Below are 23,074 nucleotides of genomic sequence, written 5' to 3'. Positions count from 1 at the left end.
AGAAAGATTAAAGATCGATAGATGGAGTTGAGTGACATGAGTCCGTTGGCCTAGTTGTTTATAGATAGAGAGTTTCTATCCAGCCTTACGCATGCATATAGATCTATATAATGCAAGAGACACAAATATATATAGAGAGAAATCTATGGAGAGATGATAGACCAACAGAAAAGAGGAGAGGGGGAGCAGCATAGACATGCCTTTAGTTGTCTCTCTTTCTTTCTTTCTTTCTTCCTCCACGAAAGAGAGAGAAAGATATTTTTGCTGACGTGAGAAAAGTTTACTCTCTCATGCATTCGCGAGAGATCAGCATTCCTCATTGAAGAAACAGAAAGATATACATCCCTACGCATACATATACATATATATATATATATAGAGATACATAGTGATAGACAGATGGAGCTAAATATACACATCGATATTCACATCGACATACACTTAGTGAGAGTTCCAGAAATACATAGACCTACCTCTCTCGCTCTCTCTTTTTCTTTGTCTATATAGATAGACCATTCATCTATCTCATACCATGTCTATATCTCTATATGTATGGAGAAGGATATGTATATGTGTAAAATATAAAGTAGCTTTGCATGCATGCACAAGTTGGTTGTGCTGGTACAGACAATCCACATGAAGGTCGATACAACTCAAAATCTTTCTCACTCTTTCTTTCTTTCTTTCTTTCTTTCTTCCTTTCTTTCTTTCTTTCTTTCTTCCTTTCTTTCTTTCTCTTACCATCGAGGTGGATTCGAATAGGGCGAGAGATATGAAGATGCGAGAGATCTTCTTGACTAATCTCGTCGCGCGTCGCAGAGATAAGTCGAAGAGAAGTAGTGTATTCTTTCGCTTGAATGAGAATATCGAGAGATTGCATGCAGTCTCTCACATATCCTAAGCTCTCCAATTTTCTCAAATAAAATAAAACCCCCTGACGCTCTCTGAAATAAAGAGAGGCAAAGCAGAAGAAGAAAAAGAAAAAGAGAGAAGGGAAAAGAAAACAGGAAATGAGAGAGAGACGAAACGAAGAAAGATGAAGAAAGAAAGAAAAACAAGAGGGACAAAGATAAAGACTACCATATCGACTCGGTGTGACACTACTACTACTACTATTACTATTACAAGCACATCCAACACACTACTACTACTACTACTCCTAGGCCCTACTACTCCCACTGCTATGTCTACTCTTACTCCTACTAAGACTGCTACTACTACTACTACTATGGGTAGTCATCTTCATACTACGACAACTAGTACTATCACTACTGCTACTGCCTACGATATCCATTCGATATAAGAGAAGAAAAAGAAGAGAATGATGGCGATAATGCTTCACTCGGGAAAGATTCTCATGCCTAATGCTAGTCTTTTCTCTTCTCATTCCTGTGGCGACCACCCGTCTTCTTCTTCTTCCTGTCCCTCGTAAGAGAAGTGTGAGCTGTATCAATTTCCGGAGTGATGACGATAGAAGCAGGAGGGCTAGACACAACTCCTCCTGCTCCTTCCTTCTTTGCAGTTGTGTGAGTGGTAGCTAGCTAGCTAGCTAGGTGCATGCAACCCCCCCTGACTCTCTTGAACAAGATGAAGAAGAAGAGCCCTAGTGAGCTACCAGGCATCGAAGTACAAAGCAGGAGAAGGACAAGCGCCGTAGAGGAAGGAGTTCAAGATAAAGAAGGATAGTAAGCACTAGTCAGAGGAGTAGATACACCACAACTACTAGTCATAGATGCAAGACTACCAGTCCTCGTCTTCTTCTTCTTTTCGATCTATATAAGAATTAATATTGTAGTAGTAGTAGTGATAGTAGTGGTGGCGACATTTATGAGAGAGAAAATGAGACTCCTCTCATCCCCCTTTTCTCCTGCGACTTGTTCGTCTTCTGTTGGCTATTTTTGTTAATTCTTTCTTTCTCTCTCTCTCTCTCTCTGCTGGGTTCTCACGCAGGCTGTTGTTTGCCTTCCACTTCTAGGTCTATGAACGAGTAGTATAGCGGTAGTTTAATGAATATCATAGGAGTAGTAGTAGTAGGACTAGTAGTAGTTGTTGTTGTTTTGCGCCGAGGCCTTCCACCCCTCTCTAAGCCCTCCTCGCCTCGGTGTGTGTTTCATCTCCATTCATAGAAACATACACAAGACATACCCAGACACACCGCATCCCCATATAAAAATGTATACGATCCCTATACATCGTTGATTAAATAGCGTATATATATGTATATATATAGGATGCGAATAGATGACTACTGGAATGAGAGAGATGGAGATGGAGACGAGTCGAGTGGAGACGAGGATGTTGCTGCTGCTGCTGTTGTTGAAGATTCCTTTTTTCTTACTTGGTGAGCTTAAGGACCTCGAGGCCCAACTTGACTCTGTCCTCTTGCATGCGATGGATCTTCTCTCTATCCAAGAAAGAACACAGAAAGAAAGAAAGAACGAGACAGACACGATACAAACAAGGCCCATACAAAGAAGAAAAGAAGATGGGGAGACCAACTACGCTGAGAGAAAGAGAAAGAAAGAGAAGAGAATGAAGGAATGGAACCTCCATTCTTTCTCACCGCATAGTTTCTTAGCGAGAAAAGTTCGAGAAGATTCTTACGCTAGCCTTCTCTTCAATCGTCCTTGAGAAAAGCTGCAGCCTCCTATTCTCTATCAAGGCATATATACGACCAGGCAACAGCAAGGATCTCCCATAGCACCATAACTATTCCCCCCAGCACTCCTACTTATTACCGTCGTCGCTGGATCGACACCTACACAAAGTCTTAAGCACAAAGAACATCTCGAATCGAAAGGCATGAAGAAGAAGAAGAAGAGGCGAAAGAGAAAAGAGAGAAGAGAACAGGATGAAGAAGGAGAAGAAAGAGACAAGAAGAGTAACGGATCCCTTGTTGGATGGTCTTTACTCCTCTTTCTGTTTCTCATGAAGAAAGAGATAAAAGACAGCATCCAAACCAAACGCCCTCTCTCTCAACCCTAGCATACATAGACATACAGAGATACACACATACACGCACATTGCATACATATACATATGTATACATACACATACATATACATACATAGATACACATCCTCATAGATTTAGGTAGATTGAAGATAAGCAGAGAGAGAGAAGACGAATAGATCGACAACCCGGAATGAAAAGAGAGAGAAACATGTCAAGCTTGCGCGGCTTACTTGAGAGTTCGAATGGTATGGAGAGAACGATGTAGTTCGGATTGCATGTTGGTGAAGGTCGATAGAGATTCCACAAAGAAAGAAAAACGACGCGACAGTAAACACACAAGAGAGCACTCAACTTGATCCAAATACCCAGATAGCTACAGAACAAAAAAGAAAGAAAGAGGGGAGAAAAGAAAAGAAAGGAATGAAGTCGAACTCTTACCACCACAAACCCCTCTTCTTCTTCTCTCTGACGGCTACTCCGTGTGTGTATGTGCCTATCTTCGTATGCTTGATCTATCTACCTATCTATCTTTAGTCTATAAATCTCTCTTTGATCTATCCATCTGTCTTACATCTATATCTGATCTATCTACCTATCTATCTATACTCGAGAACAAATCTACCTCTTTATCTCGAAACTCTCTCGCATAGCTGAACCCCTATTCAACTTCTCTCTCACTCTCTTTCTCTCTCTCTCTCACTCTTTCTTTCTCTTTCTCTTTCTTTCTCTTCACGTTCTTCTTTGTTTTTCGTTGACAAGAAGAAAGACAGGAGGAGACACGAGACGAAAGAACTACAAGCTGAAAATGTCTCTCCCTATTTACCACTTCTCATTCTCTTCTTCGGGGTCTTTCTTGACAACGTCTTCTTCTTTTTCTTTTCTTCTCCAATTCCATCCTCTTTATTTCCACGAAAAGAAAGAACGGAGAAGAGCAAGGAAAGTGAGAGAGTAGAAAGGACAACATACACATACAGAGAGAGAAAAGAAGAAAAGACGACATGCACGCGGATGCATACATCCGCTTCCTCTCGTCCGGACAAGGAAGAAGGGCGTCGCCTTATATACGGAGATAAGAGAGAGAGCGAAAGAAAAATAAGAGATAACTCTATGAAACAAATGTGAGAGAGTCATTATCTATGTATCTACAAGTCTGCGGACTCAATTTCCATACACAGTCTTGATACACACTACTGTACATCTAAAGCAGTATATATATATATATATGTACATAGATATATAGATGTATATCTGTACATGTATGGGATCACATAAATGCAGGGGTGAGAATGAGTTTAGCCTCTGTAGTTCCAGACCTATTCGTTTTTGTTTCATCTGTGCCTTCTATGCATGTATAGATGGACCTACACACACCCTTCAAAGACCAACTAGCTAAATACATACATCTATAGACATATAGACAGACAGAGGGAGAGAGGAGAGAAACAAGGGATCTGAATACGAGGAGATCTATCTATCAATCTGTCTCTTTCGTAGAATAGATCCCGATCTCTCCCTATGCATGTTGATACGTTGACGTGCGTGGGATGTGCCTACCTGGTCGTGGACCTTCATAGCTTGACGAGGATCGTAACATAAAATCTCTCCTACACGGAAACCGGGTGAAAAGAAACATTCGGGGATGCAAGAGAGACTCGAGAGCATTTCTCTTTCTTCTTCTTCTTGTTCCTCTTCTCTCCTCTTCTTTTCTTCTTCTTCTTCTTTCGTCCCTGCTCCCCGATCATCGTATCTCTCATCCTTTTCTTCTTCTTCTTCTCCTGTCGTACTCTCGGAAGACTTCTTAACCGTTCCATTCACTTGTCTCACCAAAAAGACCTCTTCTTCTTTCTCTTTCTCTTTCCCTCCTCTCTCTTCTTCTTCTTCTTCTCCCTCCTCTTTGATACCTAGTCTTTGTGTACGAGAAGTCTTCTCAAAAGAAGACTCAAGATAAGATGAAGATTCATATGTCTTCTTATTATTCACTTCGTCATCTTCTCTATCTCCGTTCAAGTATCGAGAGGAGGAAGAAGAAGAGGAAGAAGAAGAAGAGAAACGTCCCTGCTGCCTCGCTTTTTGTATTCGTTGTATAGACTCGACTAATAGAGCTGCATTCTCGCGCCGACGGATCAGTAAAGAAGAAGAGAGACCTTCAAAACCGTCGCGTCCTGCAGAGGAGGCCTCCTCCTCCTCCTTCTTCTTCTTCTTATCATTAGCATCTTCCGCTTTGCCTCCCTTGTCTCTACAGGATCTTTCAGATGGTAAAGAAGAAGACAGACATAGATCTTCGAAGTTCTTCAAGGCCTGAACGCATAGAGACATTCAAAAAGGGCATAAACAAACCGTGGAAAATAGACAGCAGAAAAGATCACTATACATCTATCTATACATCTCTCTATCTATCCACTCGTACAGATCTAGACTAGTGAAGATTATGTATATCTACATATAATAGAGAGAAAGATCTAGGGATATTCAGTACATACACAATAGCTACACCTAGACAACACTTCCATGAACCAAGCCATAGACAGATACATATGTATAAATGTATATATAGATGAATAGGTACGAATATAGATGAAGCTAGCTAGATAGAGATATATATGTAGACGTATATACCGCTCGCCGTACGTCCGCTGATTTATACACATCATCTGTGTATGTACATATATATGTACGTATACAATAAGTATGTATGTATATATACATATATATGATATATGGATGAACGCCGCATAATACACATTGACTTTTCAGAGACAGAGGAACGCTGTACACGTTTCGAAGAGAAAGAGAAAGAAAGAAGTGAATAGCGAGAAGGGAAAGAAGAGAAAGCGTTCCGCAGCGAAAGAAAACAGACCGAGAGGCTTGGAGAGAGGTGGAGGTAGTCTCTTTTTTCTCTCTCTCTCTGAATGCATGCGGTTTGTGTGTCTTCGATCTTGGAAAGAGTAAGTAAATGAAAAAGAAAGAAAACCTACATCTCCTAGACTATCAAAATAGTCCGAGAAATCCGAAAAGGAAATGCCTTTTGAAAATGAAGAAGAAGAACAGGAAGAAGACGGAATACTATGACTAGATCCACCCGCCCCTCCTACTCCTCCTCCGGCGGGAGAGACACTCGAGGCCGCTGCGGCGAGAAGACCAACTAGACCAGGAGAAGAAGAAGAAGGGAGTTCATTGAAAAGAAAAGAAGAAGAAGAACTGCGTCGTTGATGCTTGAGCAGAAGATCTTTACTTTCGTTACGAGCAAGATGAGTACTATGAGATAAAGAGGAAAAGCCAGGAGAAGAAGAAGAAGAGGGAGAGGGAAGAGGAGAGAGAGATGGATAGAGAAGAGAAGAAGAAGAGGTAGAAGAAGCAGAAGAGAAGAGAGATGTAGCTGTATACAAAGAGGACGATGGAGGAGGGAGTAGTGAATCTGAGAGATCTAAAGAGCCAGGCTGAATGACAAGAGAAAGAAAGAAAATAGGAAGGAAAGAAAGAAAGAACAGAGAAAAAAGAAGAAGATCCACATGCAGCAGATACACATAGCCACATACAAAAGAAACAAGAGGAGGCAGGCGGGGTAGAGACAAGCCCTTAAATAGTCTGGAGACACCAAAAAGTTCACAGAAATTCCATACAGACAAATACATACAAGTACCATCTACATAAATTCCAGACAGATAGATAGATAGATTGAAGATGAAGAGACAGATCGAAGATAGAGAGGTTAAAGACAGATAGGGGGTTGAGGGTAGATCGATCTAGCTTCTTCGTTGTGATCCTATTTTTCCGAAGGTCGGCTTTGAAACGAGAGTGTTCATATGGAGATTTACATACATATGTAAGTATATATGTGCTTTAATCATAGATACCCCCTGTATAGTAGATACACGGGTGGTACGTGAAACAGAAGAGCGTAGGTAAGTCTGTATATACGTGATGTATGGAGGAGTAGAGAAATTCACACATGGGATCGGAAAGCCAGAGAAAAGAGAGAAAGAAAGGATGAAAGAAAGATACATCTTCACGATTTCCTTGTAGGTAGAAGGGAAGGAAGAAAAGAAGACGCATTCGAAGTGAAGAGGTGACAGATGAGTGAAGAAAGGACCAGTGTTCAGGTGTACGTACACCCGACTTCCTCCTGCCGTTACTCGTTGATGTATCGAGACATACAGAAAACACACGGAGGAGGAGAAGAAGAAGAAGAAACACGACTATGGAGATCTACAAGAAATCTATCCCTTCTCGCAAAGAAGACCTCCATACACTTCAAGATTTTACGTGCTGTACGTACACTCCACTGCCTGTCTCTATACATACATATTCACACATGAATCGATGTCTAAAGCACACGAAAAAGATATAGGATAGACAGAAAGAAGCGAAAGAGAGGAGAAAAGAAAGAGAGAACGAGGAGAAAGAAAGAAAGAAAGAAAGAGGAAAGAAGAATGAAGATTGAATTTCTTACGACGTTGACTAGAGAGGATAGACTCTGTGACGACTGGAGTTCTTCGCGAAGCATGCGCTGCCAATTAGGAGAAAGACACCCTCCACTACTACTACTATACCCTTCTTCTTCTTCTCCCCCTCTTCTTTCTTCTTCTTTATCTCTTTCTTTTCTTCTTCTTCTTTCATCTTCATCGTGATAGAGAGAATACTGCGGATAAGAGTATGAAGAAGAAGAAGAAAAGAAACGCGTATCTCTTTCCTTGTGTTTCTCCATTTTCTTTCATTGTCGTTTGATCAAAGAAGAAGAGAAGGAAAAGAAGAGAGGAGGAAGAAGGACGTCCAACATAGAGAAGAAGAAGAGAAAGAGAGAAGTTCCGAAGAAAAGAAAAGGCCTGCCTCTCTACCTCCTCCTTCTCTCTTTCCTCTCATCATCTTGAAGAAAGAAAGAAAGAGGAAGAAAGAAAGGAAGTTATGAATCGTGAAAAGACAGAAGAGAATAGAATCTTATTAAAGAAAGAAAGAAAGAAGAGGGAGACCAACACATTTAGACCCATCCAGGTGATAGATACACAGAGAGAAAGACCGATGATACACAGAGAGAAAGACCGATGATACACAGATAGGAGACCCATCAAATTCCTGTAAGACAAGAAGATGATAGATTTGAAAGAGATAAAATAAAGAGAGTTAGATGGATTGAAGATAGATTAATTGAGGACGTAGATTAAAGACAGACAGATGGATAAGCTGAAGAGAGGTGATGGAAGATAGATGCCTAAAAGATAGAGAGATATTTTTGAGAGAATAAGGGTAGAGAGACTTCAGGAGATTCATAGAGATACAAGATAGCTTTGGAAGTTAGACAGACAGGTCGATCAAGATGTTTTAAGGGAGCGAAGGAGAAGAAGGAGAAAGATGATACTTTCAGTTGAGAAGAACGAAGTAAGATAAGACTTTCTTTACGAAACAAAAAAGGAAGGAAAATGCTCCCTTCTGAAGAGAAGATTCTTCTTTTTCTTCTTCAAGAATCTATACAAGGAGAACAAGCCGACGTACACAAAATACCTCTGCTAGGGAAAAAGATGGGGTGAGAAGATACACTTCAATTTCTTCGGAAATCTTTCTTAAAACGAAGAAGAAGAAGTAAAAAGTCGGGTATGATAAAGAGACGAAGAAGAAAAGGCGGTAGAATCTTGTAGTCATCCATCCGAGATATCGTCAGTCTTATTAGCACACGTGGTTCTTCTTCTCTTTGCGTTTGTCTCAAGTCTTGGAGAAATGAGGTGTATATACACCTGCCCCCCTTAGGAAAGAAAGCGTTTCTCTCTTTTTCTTTCTCTACTTGACTTCCTTACCAAGAAATGGTGAATCTATCTTCATCTCCATCTATCTTTCTATCTAGCTACCGATCTATCTCGATTTATATCTCTCTCTTTCAGCACAAAATGAATCTGTAGGAACCGAAAGGAAGGGAGAAGATGTGAAAGAAATGAACTGCGAGAGAAGGAAGAAGAAGAAGAGAACCTTCACTGATACTACTACTATCTACTCGTACGCCTTAACGAGAGAAGGAGCCTTCCGGAGAGAAACAATCTTGTTGACTAGATGAAGAAAGCAAGCTAAGACGATAGAAGAAAAGCAAGAAGAAGAGAAAGAAGAAAAAGAAGAAGAAGCTTCCGAGAAGAGACTCTTAAACAAATTCCTTCTTCTTCGATAGAACCGAAGAGGAAAAGAGGAAGAAAAGAAAGAGCCCTTCCTCACGAGAGTGTAGGAAAGAGTCTTCGGGGTTCACAAGATTCTCAAGTGTTAAATTCCTTTGTATATTGTAAGTAAAACAGAGAGACCGCATGCACTAGATTCTTCTTCTTCATCTAGATGTCTCAGTCAAAAAGATAAACGAGAAGCTAAGTTGTTCTTTCTTGTCAAGAGACACATCCTTTCTCTCACTCTTCTTCTCTACACTTTCAGCTTCTCGCCCGCTTCCTAAAAAGAGAAACGAAAGATTGATAGATAGAGGAATAGTCCAACGAAGAAAGAGAGATGGTAAGGTTCTCAAGGATCATCTTCTTTTACCGAAGACTCGGCTTATATACGGAAAGATACACAGAAAAGGACCCGCCAGTAGGAGTATGAGGAGAAGTAAGTCAATAGGCAAGATCTTTTTCTTTCTCTTTCTTTTTTATCTCCTTCGGCTTGGGTTTAGATATGACTGTGCGCCCTCCTCTTAGGCGACGAGTGTGCTTCTTGTCTCACTTAGAGATGAAGACGAAGGAGAAGAAAAAGAAGGAGATAGTAGAAAGAAAGTTGTTCAGGCAAGCATGGAGGAGAAAGAAGAAAGAAAAGAAAACTACATAGGAAGAATTTGAATGGGAGTGATACTACTACGACTACTCCTGTCGGCTCATTAAGAAACGTGAGAGAAACAAGACATTTCTCCCCTTCGTCTTCTTTTTCTCTCTTCTTGTTCGTCTATCTTTGAAAGTGTGTTCTTTTCTTAGTAGTCGATCTAGTAGATATGATCGCTTACCTCCATTATCCTCTTCTTCTTCTTTTTCTTCTTCTTCTTCTTTATGAGAGAGAGCCATCCATCCATCCATCTCTCACACAAAGAAAACACCCCTTACACGATCAAACGTCCTCACTCCTCTCTCTCTACAAATATCTCTATATTTAGATACATATAAGATATCTATCCATTTCAGGACGTCGTATTATCTATAGCAAATATATATATATATATATGTGGAAGTATATGTGCGTAGATGTATGTATGTAGATATGTTCGTGTGTGTATAGGTTGCTATATGCGATGATGTATGTGTACGTGTATGTGCCTACTACAATATGAGAAGATGAACCTACAGGTGTTTTCCTCTTCCAAGTCATCCCTTCAGTCTAACTCCTACCTACGGCTAAAGATTTTACTTTTCTTATCGACCGCAAAGACATCTACCCACTCTCTCTTTCACTTTCTCTTTCGCTCTCTTAAGCAATTCTTCCTCTTCTCTTTTGTTCTTCTTATCATATAGATAGATAGATAGAGATATATATACATATGTATGTATTTAGATAGATGCACTTGTATATATAGAGATATATATATACTTATGTAGTTATATATATATATATGTAAACAGAGAGGTCTATGATGTTGTCTACATGTCTCTTTTGCAGTAGATTGCATAAGTTTAGGGTTGATAAAGAAGAAGGAAAACTGGATCTTTTTTACCCTCTCTATCTCCCCAAGCTTTCCTTTTCATTTCTTTCCTCATCGTCAAGCCTGCTGCATAACACTGGTGCTACTCCTACTCTTACTACTGCTAGATCTCCTATTCGTAGTCTTTATGAGGCTAGTACAAAAAAACACATACTCCTCGTACTCCTACTAGTACTACTATAGTAATGTTGCAGTAGTAGTAGTAGAGATAGTTTAAGGATAGACAGAGAAAGATAGATACATTAAAGATAGATGAATAGATAGAGATAGACTGAAGATAGATAGATAGATAGATTAAAAATAGTTACATAGTGTTGGTTTCTTCTTTCTTCTTCTTCTTTCTTTTGTCTTTTGAATTTTGTCGAGTTTGAACCTACCTGACACTTTGACGAGAAGAACGAAAAAGGAAAGGAATGGAGATGACTGGAGTAACCCCCTTGACTCGTTTTTCCTGGGAATGTCTTTTTCTTTTTCTTCTTCTTCTTGTCTTTCCTCTTCTTTCTTTTTTCTTCTTCTTTCTGTTCTCTTTTTCATGGTAACCTATTCTTGTTCTTTTGGATCATCTTCTTATCTTGGGGATAATGCCTACATTCTTTCACTCCTACAACAAGCATTGCCTCTAGGGAAAGTTCAATACTAAGAAGAAAACGAACTAGAAGAGTCCCCCTCGTACACACCTCCTCCTCCACCTCATAGTAGTAGTAGTGATAGGAGGTCCAATCCTATTTGTCTAGCTACTACTTCCACGACTAGTATAGATCTCTCATAGTAGTAGGAGTTATCCTAAGAATGATGAGAAGAGAGCATGCGTAGAAGACATCTCTCTCTACGCCTATTCTTATCCTCATGATCACCCTAAGGAGAGAGAGAGAGATTAAGGTGAAGGGATGAAACACTAGCCGCCTCCTCTTTTTTAGCTTGCCAATTTCTCTTCTTCTCTTTCGGCTTGTTCGACTTCTCTAAGAGACACACAAGTGTAGGAGTGTTCAAGATTTCTTATTCGTCTTAATCGTCTTCTTCTTTCTATTAAGTCCAATCGACCGCTCGATCGATCGAAACATAAACTACCATCATCATCATTGTCATGTTAGTCATACATATTTATATTCACCATAATAATCCAAGCACTTGCATGACCCAGTCATAATAGTTGTATTACTACTATTACTTGTTGCTATAGCTGTACTTATAGGAAGGAGGAGTTTTACTTAACCCCCTAGTGCGATAGGAGGAATAGTAGGGAGTGGAAGGAATCCTCATCATAAGAATCGTGACCATAGTAGTACGAACAGTACCAGTCATAGTAGTCATAGTAGTAGTAGTAGTCATAGTAGTAGTAGTGTGGCTTTCTTTTCTCTTTGGGCTTTTATTTCGTTACGAAGTTGTTTTCGATCTCTCCCCCCCCTAAGACTTTCTCATACGAGGGTAGTAAAACAGCAGGACCATTAGGAGGGATGCGACCACCATCATTATTCATCCCATTCTTTCTTTTCTTTCTCTTCTTCAACTAAGAAAAGCCTCATTCCCCTCATGCATTTCTCCATTCGCTGATCGCCTGCCTTTCTTTAGTCACTCCAACTGCGATAAGAAAGAGAAGAAGAAAAGAAGTCTCTGCGAGTAGTAGTAGTATCGGTAATAGTAATCTTCCTCTTCTTCGAACGAGAATAGGAAGAAGAAGAGCCAGACTGAAGAAGAAAGAGAGAGAGCCTTAGAAAAAATAAGAAGAGTACATCACTAATGAAAAAGAAAGAAGAAAGAATGTTCTTCTTCCTCCTCCTTCTCGTAGTGATCCTAGTCCAAACTAAAAAAGAAGAAGAAGAGTCTGTCGATTGATTAGTCAGTCAATCAGTCACATTCATAATCCTAGTGTCGAGAAACACCATAGCCATTGTGTACAGCATGCATGCATGCATCGACGACAAACTATCGATAGCAGTTAGAGTCATAGTCGTGATGACCCTCATACTAATCCTACTAAGAAGAGGAGGAGGGGGAGTTGGAATGAGAAGAAATGTTGGTATTCCTATACGAGTCATCATAAGAAGTAGGAGGAGAAGAATAGAAATGCAACACACCTCCACATTCCTTTCATGTCTTGTCTGTCTTCCAGATAAAAGAAAAGAGAGAAAGAGAAAGAGAAGGAAGAAGAAGTAGAAAGAGGAACAGAAAGAAAGAAAGAAAGATAGTTTTTTCTTTGCACCTTTTTTCTTTTATATCAATAAGCCTCAACAAAGTCGTATCGTCATCTTCAAGACTAACCCAATGAATGAAACACACAGACAGACAGACAGTCACCACGAAAAGTTGAAAAAGAACGCGAAGGGAAAAGAAAGAAAGAAAGAAAGAGGAACAACGACTACGACTATTACTATTACTGATTGAAGTCGGTTCTTTTCTTCTTCTTTTTCATGGAGATGGTCAGACAACTCGCGCCGATCCGCTGGCAACAAGAAGAAAAATGGAGAGAGAGAGAGAGGAAAGAAGTCACGCCATGATGGTGATTGAGGTGTACGTACACATCCAACATGCATGCAGAATAAATACACTTCCATCCAACTTCCTTCTCCACCATGAAAAGACTCGGCGACTGAATGGTAGAGAGATAAATAGATGAAGAGAATTCTTTTTTCTTCGTTTGTCTCTCTTCTAGATTTCTTTCTTTCTTTAATCTCTTCTACCATCTGCTAGATCTTCATCGTTCATATTTTCAAACAAGAAGTTCGCTGCCATCTCCTGTACATACACCCGAAAAACACAGACCCATCGAAAAAAAAAAAAACAAGCCTCGTGCTTCCTTCTCTCCTTCTCGCCAATGTATAGATTTCCTCATAGCACACATATGGCTGTCTATATACATCTATCCTTAAAAAATCTCTCTATCCTAGATCGACCAATCTATCTATCTATCTGTCTCTCGATCTATCTTTAATCTATTTCTATCCATCTCTCTATCTATGTAGGTATTTCCGTTGCTTTACTGTATAGCAGGCTTCTCTAGCTTCGAATTATTCACGCTTGGAGGGGAAAAATCAATAGAAAGGAAAAGTGAGAAAGAGAAAGAGTGAGAAAGAGTGAGCAACAAAAAGAAAGAAAAAGAAAGAGTGGAAAGAAAGAAAGAGAGAAAGAAAGAGTGGAAAGAAAGAAAGAAAGAAAGAGTGGAAAGAAAGAAAGAGAGAAAGGAAGAAAGAGTGAGAAAGAAAGAAAGAGAGAAAAAAAGAGTGAGAAAGAAAAAAGGAAAGAAAGAAAGAAAGATGAAGGGTATCTGAGCAAGGTATGTGAAATGAGTAGAGAAGCGATTTAGAGAGAAGAAAAGACACTTTCTTGAAGAGAAACAGAAGAATTCTTCACATCTACGCAGCAAGTTTTATCTTCCTTTGAAACAGAAAAGAATGAAAAGAAAGAATAAAGAAGAAGAGATTTTCTCCACTTTTCGCTGGATATCCAAACGAGAAAGAACAAGAGTTACCTCATTTCGATCGCATGCAAGATAAGCCTCGAGAGCCTGATGACGGGGAAACCCCAGCGCTTCGAGCTACACAGCAAGAAAAGGAGAAAGAAAGAAAGAAAAGACGTTTCTTTATCCACCCTTGATCTATCTATCTATCGATCTATTTGCGTTAATGAAGAGACAGAGGAGAAGAGAAAGAGGGAAGAAAAGATCAGCAATCTTCGTAAACTCAAGGAGAGAAAGAGAGAAGAGAAGAGAAGAGAAGAGGAGAGGAGAGCGTGTACAAAGAACCCGATCATGGCTCTCTATCCCTCTGTAAGAAAGGAGGAGAAGTAGAAAGACCATCAAGACCTTCTTCTTTTTCTTTCTCTCCATCATATAACGCAAGTATAGACACATACATAGAAACAAGCATATATACACACGCATCTGCTGAAAGATAAGAGGAAGAACGAAGGAAAGGATCTATCAACAGCTAGCCAGTCAAGGCCTCAGTGAAGTCTCTCACTCTACCTCTTTCTCTTTCTCTCTCCACCTCTCTCAAAGTCTACACCTTGTACGATTCTTTTCATTTTCACCAAGCATAGTAGGCAAGAATATATGTATATGTGTGTATGATGTAGATAGATAGATAGATAGTGTCTATGTATACATGTAGACCTATCCCCATGAAGAATAGAATACACTCGAGAAACTAGGAGCAGCTGCACGGCGGCGAGAAGAAGAAGAAGAAGCAGAAGGAGAAGAAAGATGAGAAAATAGAAAGAGGGAAAGAAAGAAAGAGGGTCCTCATGATCATGACTTGAAGAGCTTTAGACGTGAAGAAACAGAGGAGAGAAATCCAAAAAGAACAAGACGAAACAACGACTACTCTCTACTACTCTTATTTCTATAGACACATGCTCTTTCTTGTTCTTTTCAAAGCGAAGAAAGAAAGAAAGAAGAAAGGAAAGAAAGACCTCCGTCAAGATCGAGATAAAATTCACACTCTCCAAGGGTGAAAAGAAACACACGTCGATCACACCACGCCTACACACTCTCTCCTCTCTTTCTCTCCCTCTTTCTTTCTCTTTGTCTTTTCTTTCCTGTCTTTCTTACTCTCTGTAGAGCTTCGATTTCTTCTGGAGTCATTTGTATGATGCCTCCACCCCTCCCTAGACCTCCCGCAGCAGCAGCAGTAGAGGCTCCTCCTTCTTCGCCTCCTGCCTGATCGTCCGACTGAAGAATCTCCAGGAAAGCATCTTGGTTCTCGCTTATCAACTATCGCCATACCAGAAAGAGTGAGAAAGAGAAAGAAAGAGCAAGCAGAAGAAAGGGAGATAGATAGATAGATATAGATAGAGAGGAATGAGAGATATGAAACAAAGAGAGAAGAAAAAGAGACAAGAAGAAGAAGAAACTTTGTTAACAGAGATGGAAAAGAAAAGATAGACAGAGAGAGCAACCGCATTAAGAAAGAAGTCTCTTTCTTCTCCTTCTCCTCTCCCTCGTAACGACGATAGCCAAGGTAGCACAGCCACACCAGGACACCTATCTAGTCAAGGAAGACGCAGATCTTTCTCTCTCTCTCTCTATCTATCTTTATCTTTTACGTACCTGTCTATCTTGAGTGTATGTATCGACCTATGTTTGATCTATAGTCTATCTGTCCTCTATCTCTTCATTAATGTGTGATTGATATCTCTTTATCTATCTGCGAAGGTTTACTTTTGGCCAAAGAAACGTACGTGTCTGACTGCTCAAATCCTCTCTAGGCGATCTAGGGGACACCCAAGTGAAGATAATTGAATGTGCCTCTACGTATATCTGTATGTATCCGAATATAAGCTGACGGAGGGAGAAGGGTATTCTGTTCTCTTCTTTCTTTCATATCTTCATGAGAAAGAAGAGGAGGAGGAGGAGACGGGAGAGAAGAAGCAAGGAGTGTTGGAGAAAGCAAGTTTTGCTCTTTCTGTCGGGTTCCTATGCTTAGAAGAGAAACAGCCTTCTCACTCAGTATGTATAGATGTGTGGACGGAGACATAGAGAGAGGTAGAGAAAAATCTACACATGGAAAGATAAGATAGAGGAAGACGACGTTTCCTAAATACCAGATATAAGATAGATGGATTAAAGATAGATAAATAGATAGATAGGTCTATGGAAAAGCTGGATGAGAAAGCCGCCGAGCCAAAGAGAGAACAAGGAAGAGAAGGCTGAAGAAAGAGAGTGCTTCTTCTTCTTCTTTTGTCTTGTCTTTCTTTTACTTGTAGAAGTTGAGGATTTGACGATCCAATGAGTTGCAACACCTGAGGTAACATCGCTGGATTTGTCTGCAGAGAATGAATGAAAGAAAAAGTGAAAGAATGAAAGAAAGAAAAAGACAGAGAAACAGCCAAGTACATACATGTAGAGAGAGAAAGTATATCTATGCATGCATGTATATACATATATATATGGTATACGTATGCGTGCCTCCTATCTATCTTTAACCTATCTACATTTAATGTACCTCTTTCTATCTCTTTCTGTCTGTGTGTACCTGTATCATTTGGCGTATTTGATTGAAGGCGGGATGATGACGTAGAGCGGCAAGAGGATTACTACTACTAGTAGTACTATCTCCTTCTTCTCCCTCTCCTCTTGATCCTTCAGCGGGGAGTTCTTCTTCTTCTTCGTCCTCCTCCTCTTCCTCAGCTGCATTTGCAAACATGCCTGTCGCTACATCTCCAGGCATTCCCTGGAAAGACCAAAAAAGAGAAGAGAAAAGAGCAAATGAAGAAGAGGAAAGATACACAGTCCCCCTGCTGAAGTGAACAAGGGAACGACAAAAGAAGAGAAAAAAGAGAAAGAAAAGCCGACGATTCTCAAAGAAAAAGAAGACCAGGAAGAAGAAGGAAAGTCGACAGAATGTCTTTCTTCTCTAGATAGTGTGTATACACTTCGTCTTTATTCTTCTTTCTTGCATCTCTCATCGTATGGACGAAGACGTCAGAACTCCTACAGCACATGCCTCTCTGTATGAAAATACATAGCTCTGTACACATATATATATATATAGATATAGATATAGATAGATAGATTTCACATGAACCTGTCTCTCTCCATGGAAAGAAAAGACGGAGAAGAGGAATATCGATAGACAGGGTAGGTAGACTCACAAGAGTCTTCTTATCAACTCTGATGTATGCACGTCTATCTATCGAAGAATACCAACAAGATATCTATAGAAAAGAGATACATAGTCAAATGTCTCTGTCAAGATACCTACACATACATATATATATATATATGTAATAGGTATGTATATGTTTCTATTCCACTATATATGGACGGAGGCGAGAGAAGTACCATTTCTATACATGTATATAGGAACATAAGATATCCACTATGTATATGTATGGAGAATACATACATCCTGCAAGAGAATCTATCTATCTATCTTTCGATCACTTATATCTGTCTATCTTTGATCCATATGATATGAGAGACCTCCGGAAGACAAACCCACATCCTTCTATCTATCTACATAGCTATGTCGAATCACCTCCCTATCTATCTCTCTCTCTATCTCGTATCGATCTATCTGTCTATGTATGTAGAATCGATCTAGCTAGCATGTCTGTAAGTATTGATTGACTGATCTCTCGAGCTTTCAATAGATGAGAGGTTAAAGAAGAATCGACTCCGAAAGAAGAAGAGAGAAAAGCCTCTTCTCTCCTCCCAATAGTATAGATACGCATGCAAACACGTAAAGAGAAGACAGAAGAAGAAAAACGAAAAAGACCACGAAAAGAAAAGAAAAAGAAGAGATAGATAGACAGATAGGCTCAAGATTGGTCAGAGACAGATAGATAGATAGATTGATTGAAGATTCTAGATTGAGAATAGATTCATTGAAGATACATAGATAGACAGATAAAGAGAGGCGAAGATAGGAGATGTGTGATTTGCTCTATGATAGTCATAGTGAGAGAGATGTTAAATTTCTTTCTTTCTCTTTCTGTGTAGGTTATCTTCTTCTTACATTCATGAGATATTCTACGGCTCTATCAGGATTGTTGAAGGCCGCTCTCATAGCGATCTCTGCTTGGGACCGAGGGAAACCCATTGCAACTAACTGACTTAACGTCTACAGAGACAGAGACAGACATAGAAAAGAGCAAGAAGAAGCAAAGAAGAAGGAAGATGAAGACGAAAAGAAGAAGAATGGCAAGAAACAAACGATAGGAAAGAGAGGTCAAAGAGAACGATGATGAGAGAAGGAGAAAGAAAGAAAGAAGGGCATGATTAACAAGGGAATGAATGAAAAGAAGAGAGAAAAATAGATCTCCTTCTTGCCTCTTCTCTTTCTCATCTGAGTGAACATGGTAGAGGAGAAGAGAGGTAGAAAGATGATCTATCTCTTCTATATAGACGCTGGTATACATGTATATAGATAGATAGATAGATACATGTATGTATGTATGTATCATTTGTATGTAAAAATATAGAGATACATGAAGATAGGTAATACAGAGATCTATTATGTATATGATACATATGTGTCGTGTGTAAGACATCTGAAAGAAGAGGAATTGTGCCACAAACAGACGAATAGAAAGGAGACAGAGAGAGAGACAGAGAGCTTCATCCTTCCGAGACTTCTACAGACGTGAATGGGCGAGGAAAATCTTCTCTCCCCGTCTCCTGTGCAGCTGTATATACAGTCAGAATACTCAGACATCCATACACAGAGATACGGATACATGAAGAGATATAGATAGAGTGAAAATAGATACATAAGTGTATACATTGAAGATAGCAAGTGCATACGTCTCTAAATCTGTGTAAATAAGGGAGAGGTAGGGGGATGCACCACTTCTACTACTACTACTACTGCTAGGTGGAGGAGCTCGAGGTGTCGATAGAAATCGACTTCTTGTAATTGGTCTTCTGCTTCTTCATCCTGACGGTCATAGAGTCTCTTTTCTTCTCACTAATGAAGATGAAGAGTCCTATCATAAGAAGAGAGCAATCCCCACTTCTCTTTTCCCTTTACGCTTTGAATGGAATAGCGGAAGTATCAGATAGGAAACGATCCCTTGTAGGCAAGAGAGAAGGAGAAGAGCGTCTACCGTGGGTGTGTATCTTACTTCTTCTAGCTGCGGACCTGTATATAAGGCCGATTCGGCTAAATCTCTCTGACTCCTCGTACTAGCACTAGCTCCAGAGGAAGAAGAAGAAGGTGCTGTGCTTTCTTCTGCCTTTGTACTGGCCTTAGAAGCATCTGTAGAAGAAGAAGATGAAGAAGAAGAAGAGCCCTCTTCTTTTCGTGATTCTTCTGGAGTCTTATTATTATTCTTCTTGGACTCTTCTTCTGCGCCTCCGGGAGCTACAGAAGAAGAAGAAGACTCTGGAGCAGGGGGTGCTGAAGGAGCGGCTGCCTAAACAAAGAATAAAAGAAAGAAAGAGTGAGAATGAAAGAGAAACGAAAGATAGAAAGAAATAGACAAACACTGCATGATGACCTGTCAGTTGGAGAGAGGAGAAGAGAAAGAAAAAACGAGAGAGAAGAAGGAGAAGAAGAAGAGGAATCCATGAAGGGAAAAGAAGAAGAGAAAGATAAGAAGACGTATGAAGAGCATGAAAGGTTCAACGTCTTTTTCTTTTCTTCTTCTTCTTCTTCCTCGTCTTAACAAAGAAGACAGAGACAGACAAAGAGAGATACCCCTCTCTTCTTCTTCCTCTGCTTTCTCTCTCTCTCTCTCTTCTTCATTATCAGGCCCTTCAAAACAAGGAAGGGACAAAATCGAGGATATCCTATCCTCCTAAGTGCTACTCAAACTCCTTGTTCTCTTTCTCTTTTTCTCAAGAGAAAGAAGAAGAGAGCGTCGATTGATCGAATGTCCTTCTCGTAGTGAGAAGATGTCTAGTACCGATAAGAAAGATCAGTTAGCCAAGCATTTCGGGTTCAACAAGATCTCTATCTATCTAGACATATAGATCTATCTAGAGATAGGATATCTATATGTGTATCTCTAGATGTAGAGAGAGATAGGGGGAATGATGGAGAAGAAAGACAGACAGCCTCGAAGTGGACTCTCGTCGATACCCATAATGAAAATACTAAACATAGAAAGAGAGACACAGACAGAGAGAGAGAGATGTAGCCAGATAGATATCTCTCTATCTAGATTCGCAGAGAGAGAGACATGGAGAGATATGCAGATATACGAATCGATGTATGTATCTATTTCGACTGCAATGAAAGAAGTGTCTCTTGCAGGCGCAAACGAGAAAGAAGAAAGAGCGTTCATCTCTCCACTGTCTCTACACACACACCGAAGAAATCGAGGCGCCATGAATGAAGAAATTTTAATCGTTAAATAGAGAGAGAGAGGAAGGAATGAAACAGGCAAAACTCAACAGATGGTCGTCTCTACACAAAGTCGATATGCATATATATGTATATCTATCTCTCTATACAGACAGATACATACAGAGAGAGAGAGTGAGCTATATATGTGAAGAGAGGTAGAAAGACAGTAAAGAGATGTCTTGAAGCTTTTCTTTCCTTTCTCGATGTTGTTCCTCTGTCTTTTGTTTCTTCCTTTTCATTGTGAAAAGATCCATTCCCATCAACTCTTCAGCGGTAAAAAGAGTCATTGCCTTGTCTCTATCTCCCCTCTCTTTCTCCTTCTCTTCAGCCTTCTCTCATATTGTTGGGTCGTTGGGGTGTTGCTCCTAACTTTCCTTCAAGTCACCTTCCTTGTCTCTCTCTGTCTGTCTGTCTCTCTCTCTCTCTCTCTTCTTCCCTTTCCCCTATCGCCTCGCGTTGTTTCTTCTTCTTACCTTCGTCACCATAACGACGAGGCGATCATTTTCTTTGAGAGAAGGGCAGTCTTTGATCTTAGATGTATCGACAAGAATCTTTCCTGCGTGGACGAGCTTCTGGCGATTGGCCGGCATGTTGTTCCACCGCTCTTCGATCTTTTCTTTCAAAGTAAAGACGGTATCTTCTCCCTCCACCTGCACCTCCGCCTCTTCGTTACTCAACGTCCTTATACGCAATCGCATCTTGAAAGAAGGAGAAAAGAAAAGGGGGGACAAGAGGAGAGAAAAGAAAGAGGAGGAAGACGCCGGGGAGAAAGAAGAAGAGAGTAGAAAGAATGAAGGGAAAGAGAGAAAGGAAGGAAAGAAGAGAAAGAGAGAGGTGTCAGGGAAGGTAAAATAGATTTCTAGAGACTAAGAATGGATTGTGATAGATAGAAAGAAGAAAAAAAGAGTATTTGACGTAGAGAAAATGAACGAAGAAGAAGAAGACACAGACATGTCAAGGAGAAAAGTGAAAGAAGACGACCACTTCACGGCCTCTGATCTTTCTCTACTTGTCTGTGGCGGAAGAGAGCGCGGAGAAATACAAGAGGAAGATAATGAAGAAGAAGAAATCCTCTTTACAGAAATCCTCTGATAGAAAGAGGAAAAGAAGACGCCCGGCGTTACAAAGAAAGAAAAAGAAAGAGAGAGTGATAGAAAGAAGATGAACTGATCAAACCAGGGTCGGAAGGCTCTTCTTCCTTAATCAATCTTCTCTTCTCTTTCACAGCTCGACTGAAGAAAAATAGGTGTGATAAGGTCCAAAAGAAAGAAAGAAAAGGCTCTCTTCTTGCTTTCTTTCTCTTTTCTTTCTTCTTTCTTCTTCTTTTCCTTTCCGTCTTGTGAAAAGTCGACATGTCCATCTAACGGCGTAGTGGCTGATCGATTGGTCGAAGTCTGTGTGTCTATCCAGACTTCTTTTCTTCTTCTTTTTCTTTCTCTTCTCTTTCTTAATCGCTTCGATCCACCTTCTTTCTTTCTCTCAAAGAGTCTGTATCAAGTCTTCTCGAAAGGTCTGGATTCTGACTGTTTGCTATCTCTCTGTTTAGACACCTATCACCTATCGCGCTTTATCGCGTTCATTCCTCTGAGAACCTTCATGAGAAGGAGAGAAAGACGAAAAGAGCAAAGCAGAAAGAAGCTACAAGCACAGTAGTAATAGACAGATACATGAGAGAGGTCGGCAAGACGCATGAAGAATCCCAATAGCCTAACGCGCATCCATCCATTCTTCACTCTACTACTCATCTTCTCCTCCAGTCCTTTTCCTCCTCGTCATAAGAAGAGCATTAACAATATCTTCTTTCTTCTTATCTCCATGATCATCTTTATCCTCTCTCATCCTCTTTATCAGTCATATCGTCATCTGTCTATTCTGTTTCTTCGTCCTTTTCATCCAGTTTGTTCTCTCCGTCATCCTTCATTCTCTGTATGATCTTTCATACTTTTTCTCTCTCTCTATTCTTATGATCTTTATCAATACCTCTTATCCTTTCTTTCGGCTCCTCACGATAGATAGTATCCTGACGGCATATCTTAAGCCTTTCTTGTCTGGGTGTACTAAACAAAGCTGAGAAGAAGAAAAGGAGATAAAGAAAGAAAGAAAGTTAAAGAGAGAGAGAGCTAGAGGGAGAGAGTAAGAGAATGCAGGCCGGGAAGAGTCAGTAGAGGAGAGAGAGAATGAGAGATGCCTTCTATAGGAACAGCCCCAGATAGGTCAATCCAAACTAGGTAGATTACAGATAGAGAGGCAGATCAAAGATAGATAGATGGATAGATACATAGCTAGAGAGATAGATAGATTCTAGATAAATAGATTACAGATACATCGACTCAAACTAGATGTGGACATGGAGGAGAAACATGAGGGAATATATCAGATAAAGAGATAGAAAGAAAGGCTTTATCGTTGCTTTTCTATAGAGAAGTAGACGAAGAGTCATAGAAGATTGAAAAGAAAGAAGGAAAGACTAAGAAAAGATGGAGAAGATTGTCTCGGGTTGCTCTTTGTGTCATGACGGAATGACTGAAGAAGCAGCAGAATGAGGAGGAAGACGAGAAAGGCTTCAATGAAGTCCAGTCTCCTCTCTCTTCTTTTCTTTCTTTCTCTTTCATTTTCTTTTTCTTTCGCTTTGAAATTTCCTCGAGACCTTATCAAAAGATAGAGAAGATCAGACAGACACCAT

At 40.0% G+C, this 23,074-nt stretch overlaps 2 protein-coding genes across 2 annotated transcripts; both read right to left on the bottom strand.

The window, feature by feature from the left end:
• Window positions 1-742: 742 nt before the first annotated feature.
• CSUI_000022 (vps54 family protein) lies at window positions 743-9,295 on the bottom strand (the record flags this gene model as incomplete). The annotated part of the gene is made up of 6 exons (XM_068060257.1): window positions 7,406-9,295; window positions 5,931-6,392; window positions 4,510-5,253; window positions 3,186-3,328; window positions 2,339-2,404; window positions 743-944 (listed from the first exon to the last, which is right to left on the bottom strand). Coding segments are annotated over exons 1-6 (1,872 nt in total), but the record flags the coding sequence as incomplete, so codon positions are not given.
• Window positions 9,296-12,755: 3,460 nt separating this feature from the next.
• CSUI_000021 (uv excision repair protein rad23 protein) lies at window positions 12,756-21,813 on the bottom strand. Its single transcript, XM_068060256.1, has 8 exons — window positions 20,865-21,813; window positions 19,166-19,456; window positions 18,058-18,162; window positions 16,573-16,770; window positions 16,298-16,363; window positions 15,150-15,311; window positions 14,070-14,135; window positions 12,756-13,336 (listed from the first exon to the last, which is right to left on the bottom strand). The coding sequence occupies exons 1-8, from the start codon at window positions 21,087-21,089 to the stop codon at window positions 13,268-13,270; spliced, it is 1,182 nt and encodes a 393-aa protein (XP_067927764.1). The 5' UTR covers window positions 21,090-21,813; the 3' UTR covers window positions 12,756-13,267.
• Window positions 21,814-23,074: the final 1,261 nt, after the last annotated feature.

Source organism: Cystoisospora suis (assembly GCF_002600585.1).
Source record: "Cystoisospora suis strain Wien I chromosome Unknown contig_15, whole genome shotgun sequence".
NCBI classification, from domain to species: domain Eukaryota; phylum Apicomplexa; class Conoidasida; order Eucoccidiorida; family Sarcocystidae; genus Cystoisospora; species Cystoisospora suis.
The sequence above is the reverse complement of the archived record's forward strand: the minus strand, read 5'-3'. Positions and strand labels throughout refer to the sequence as shown.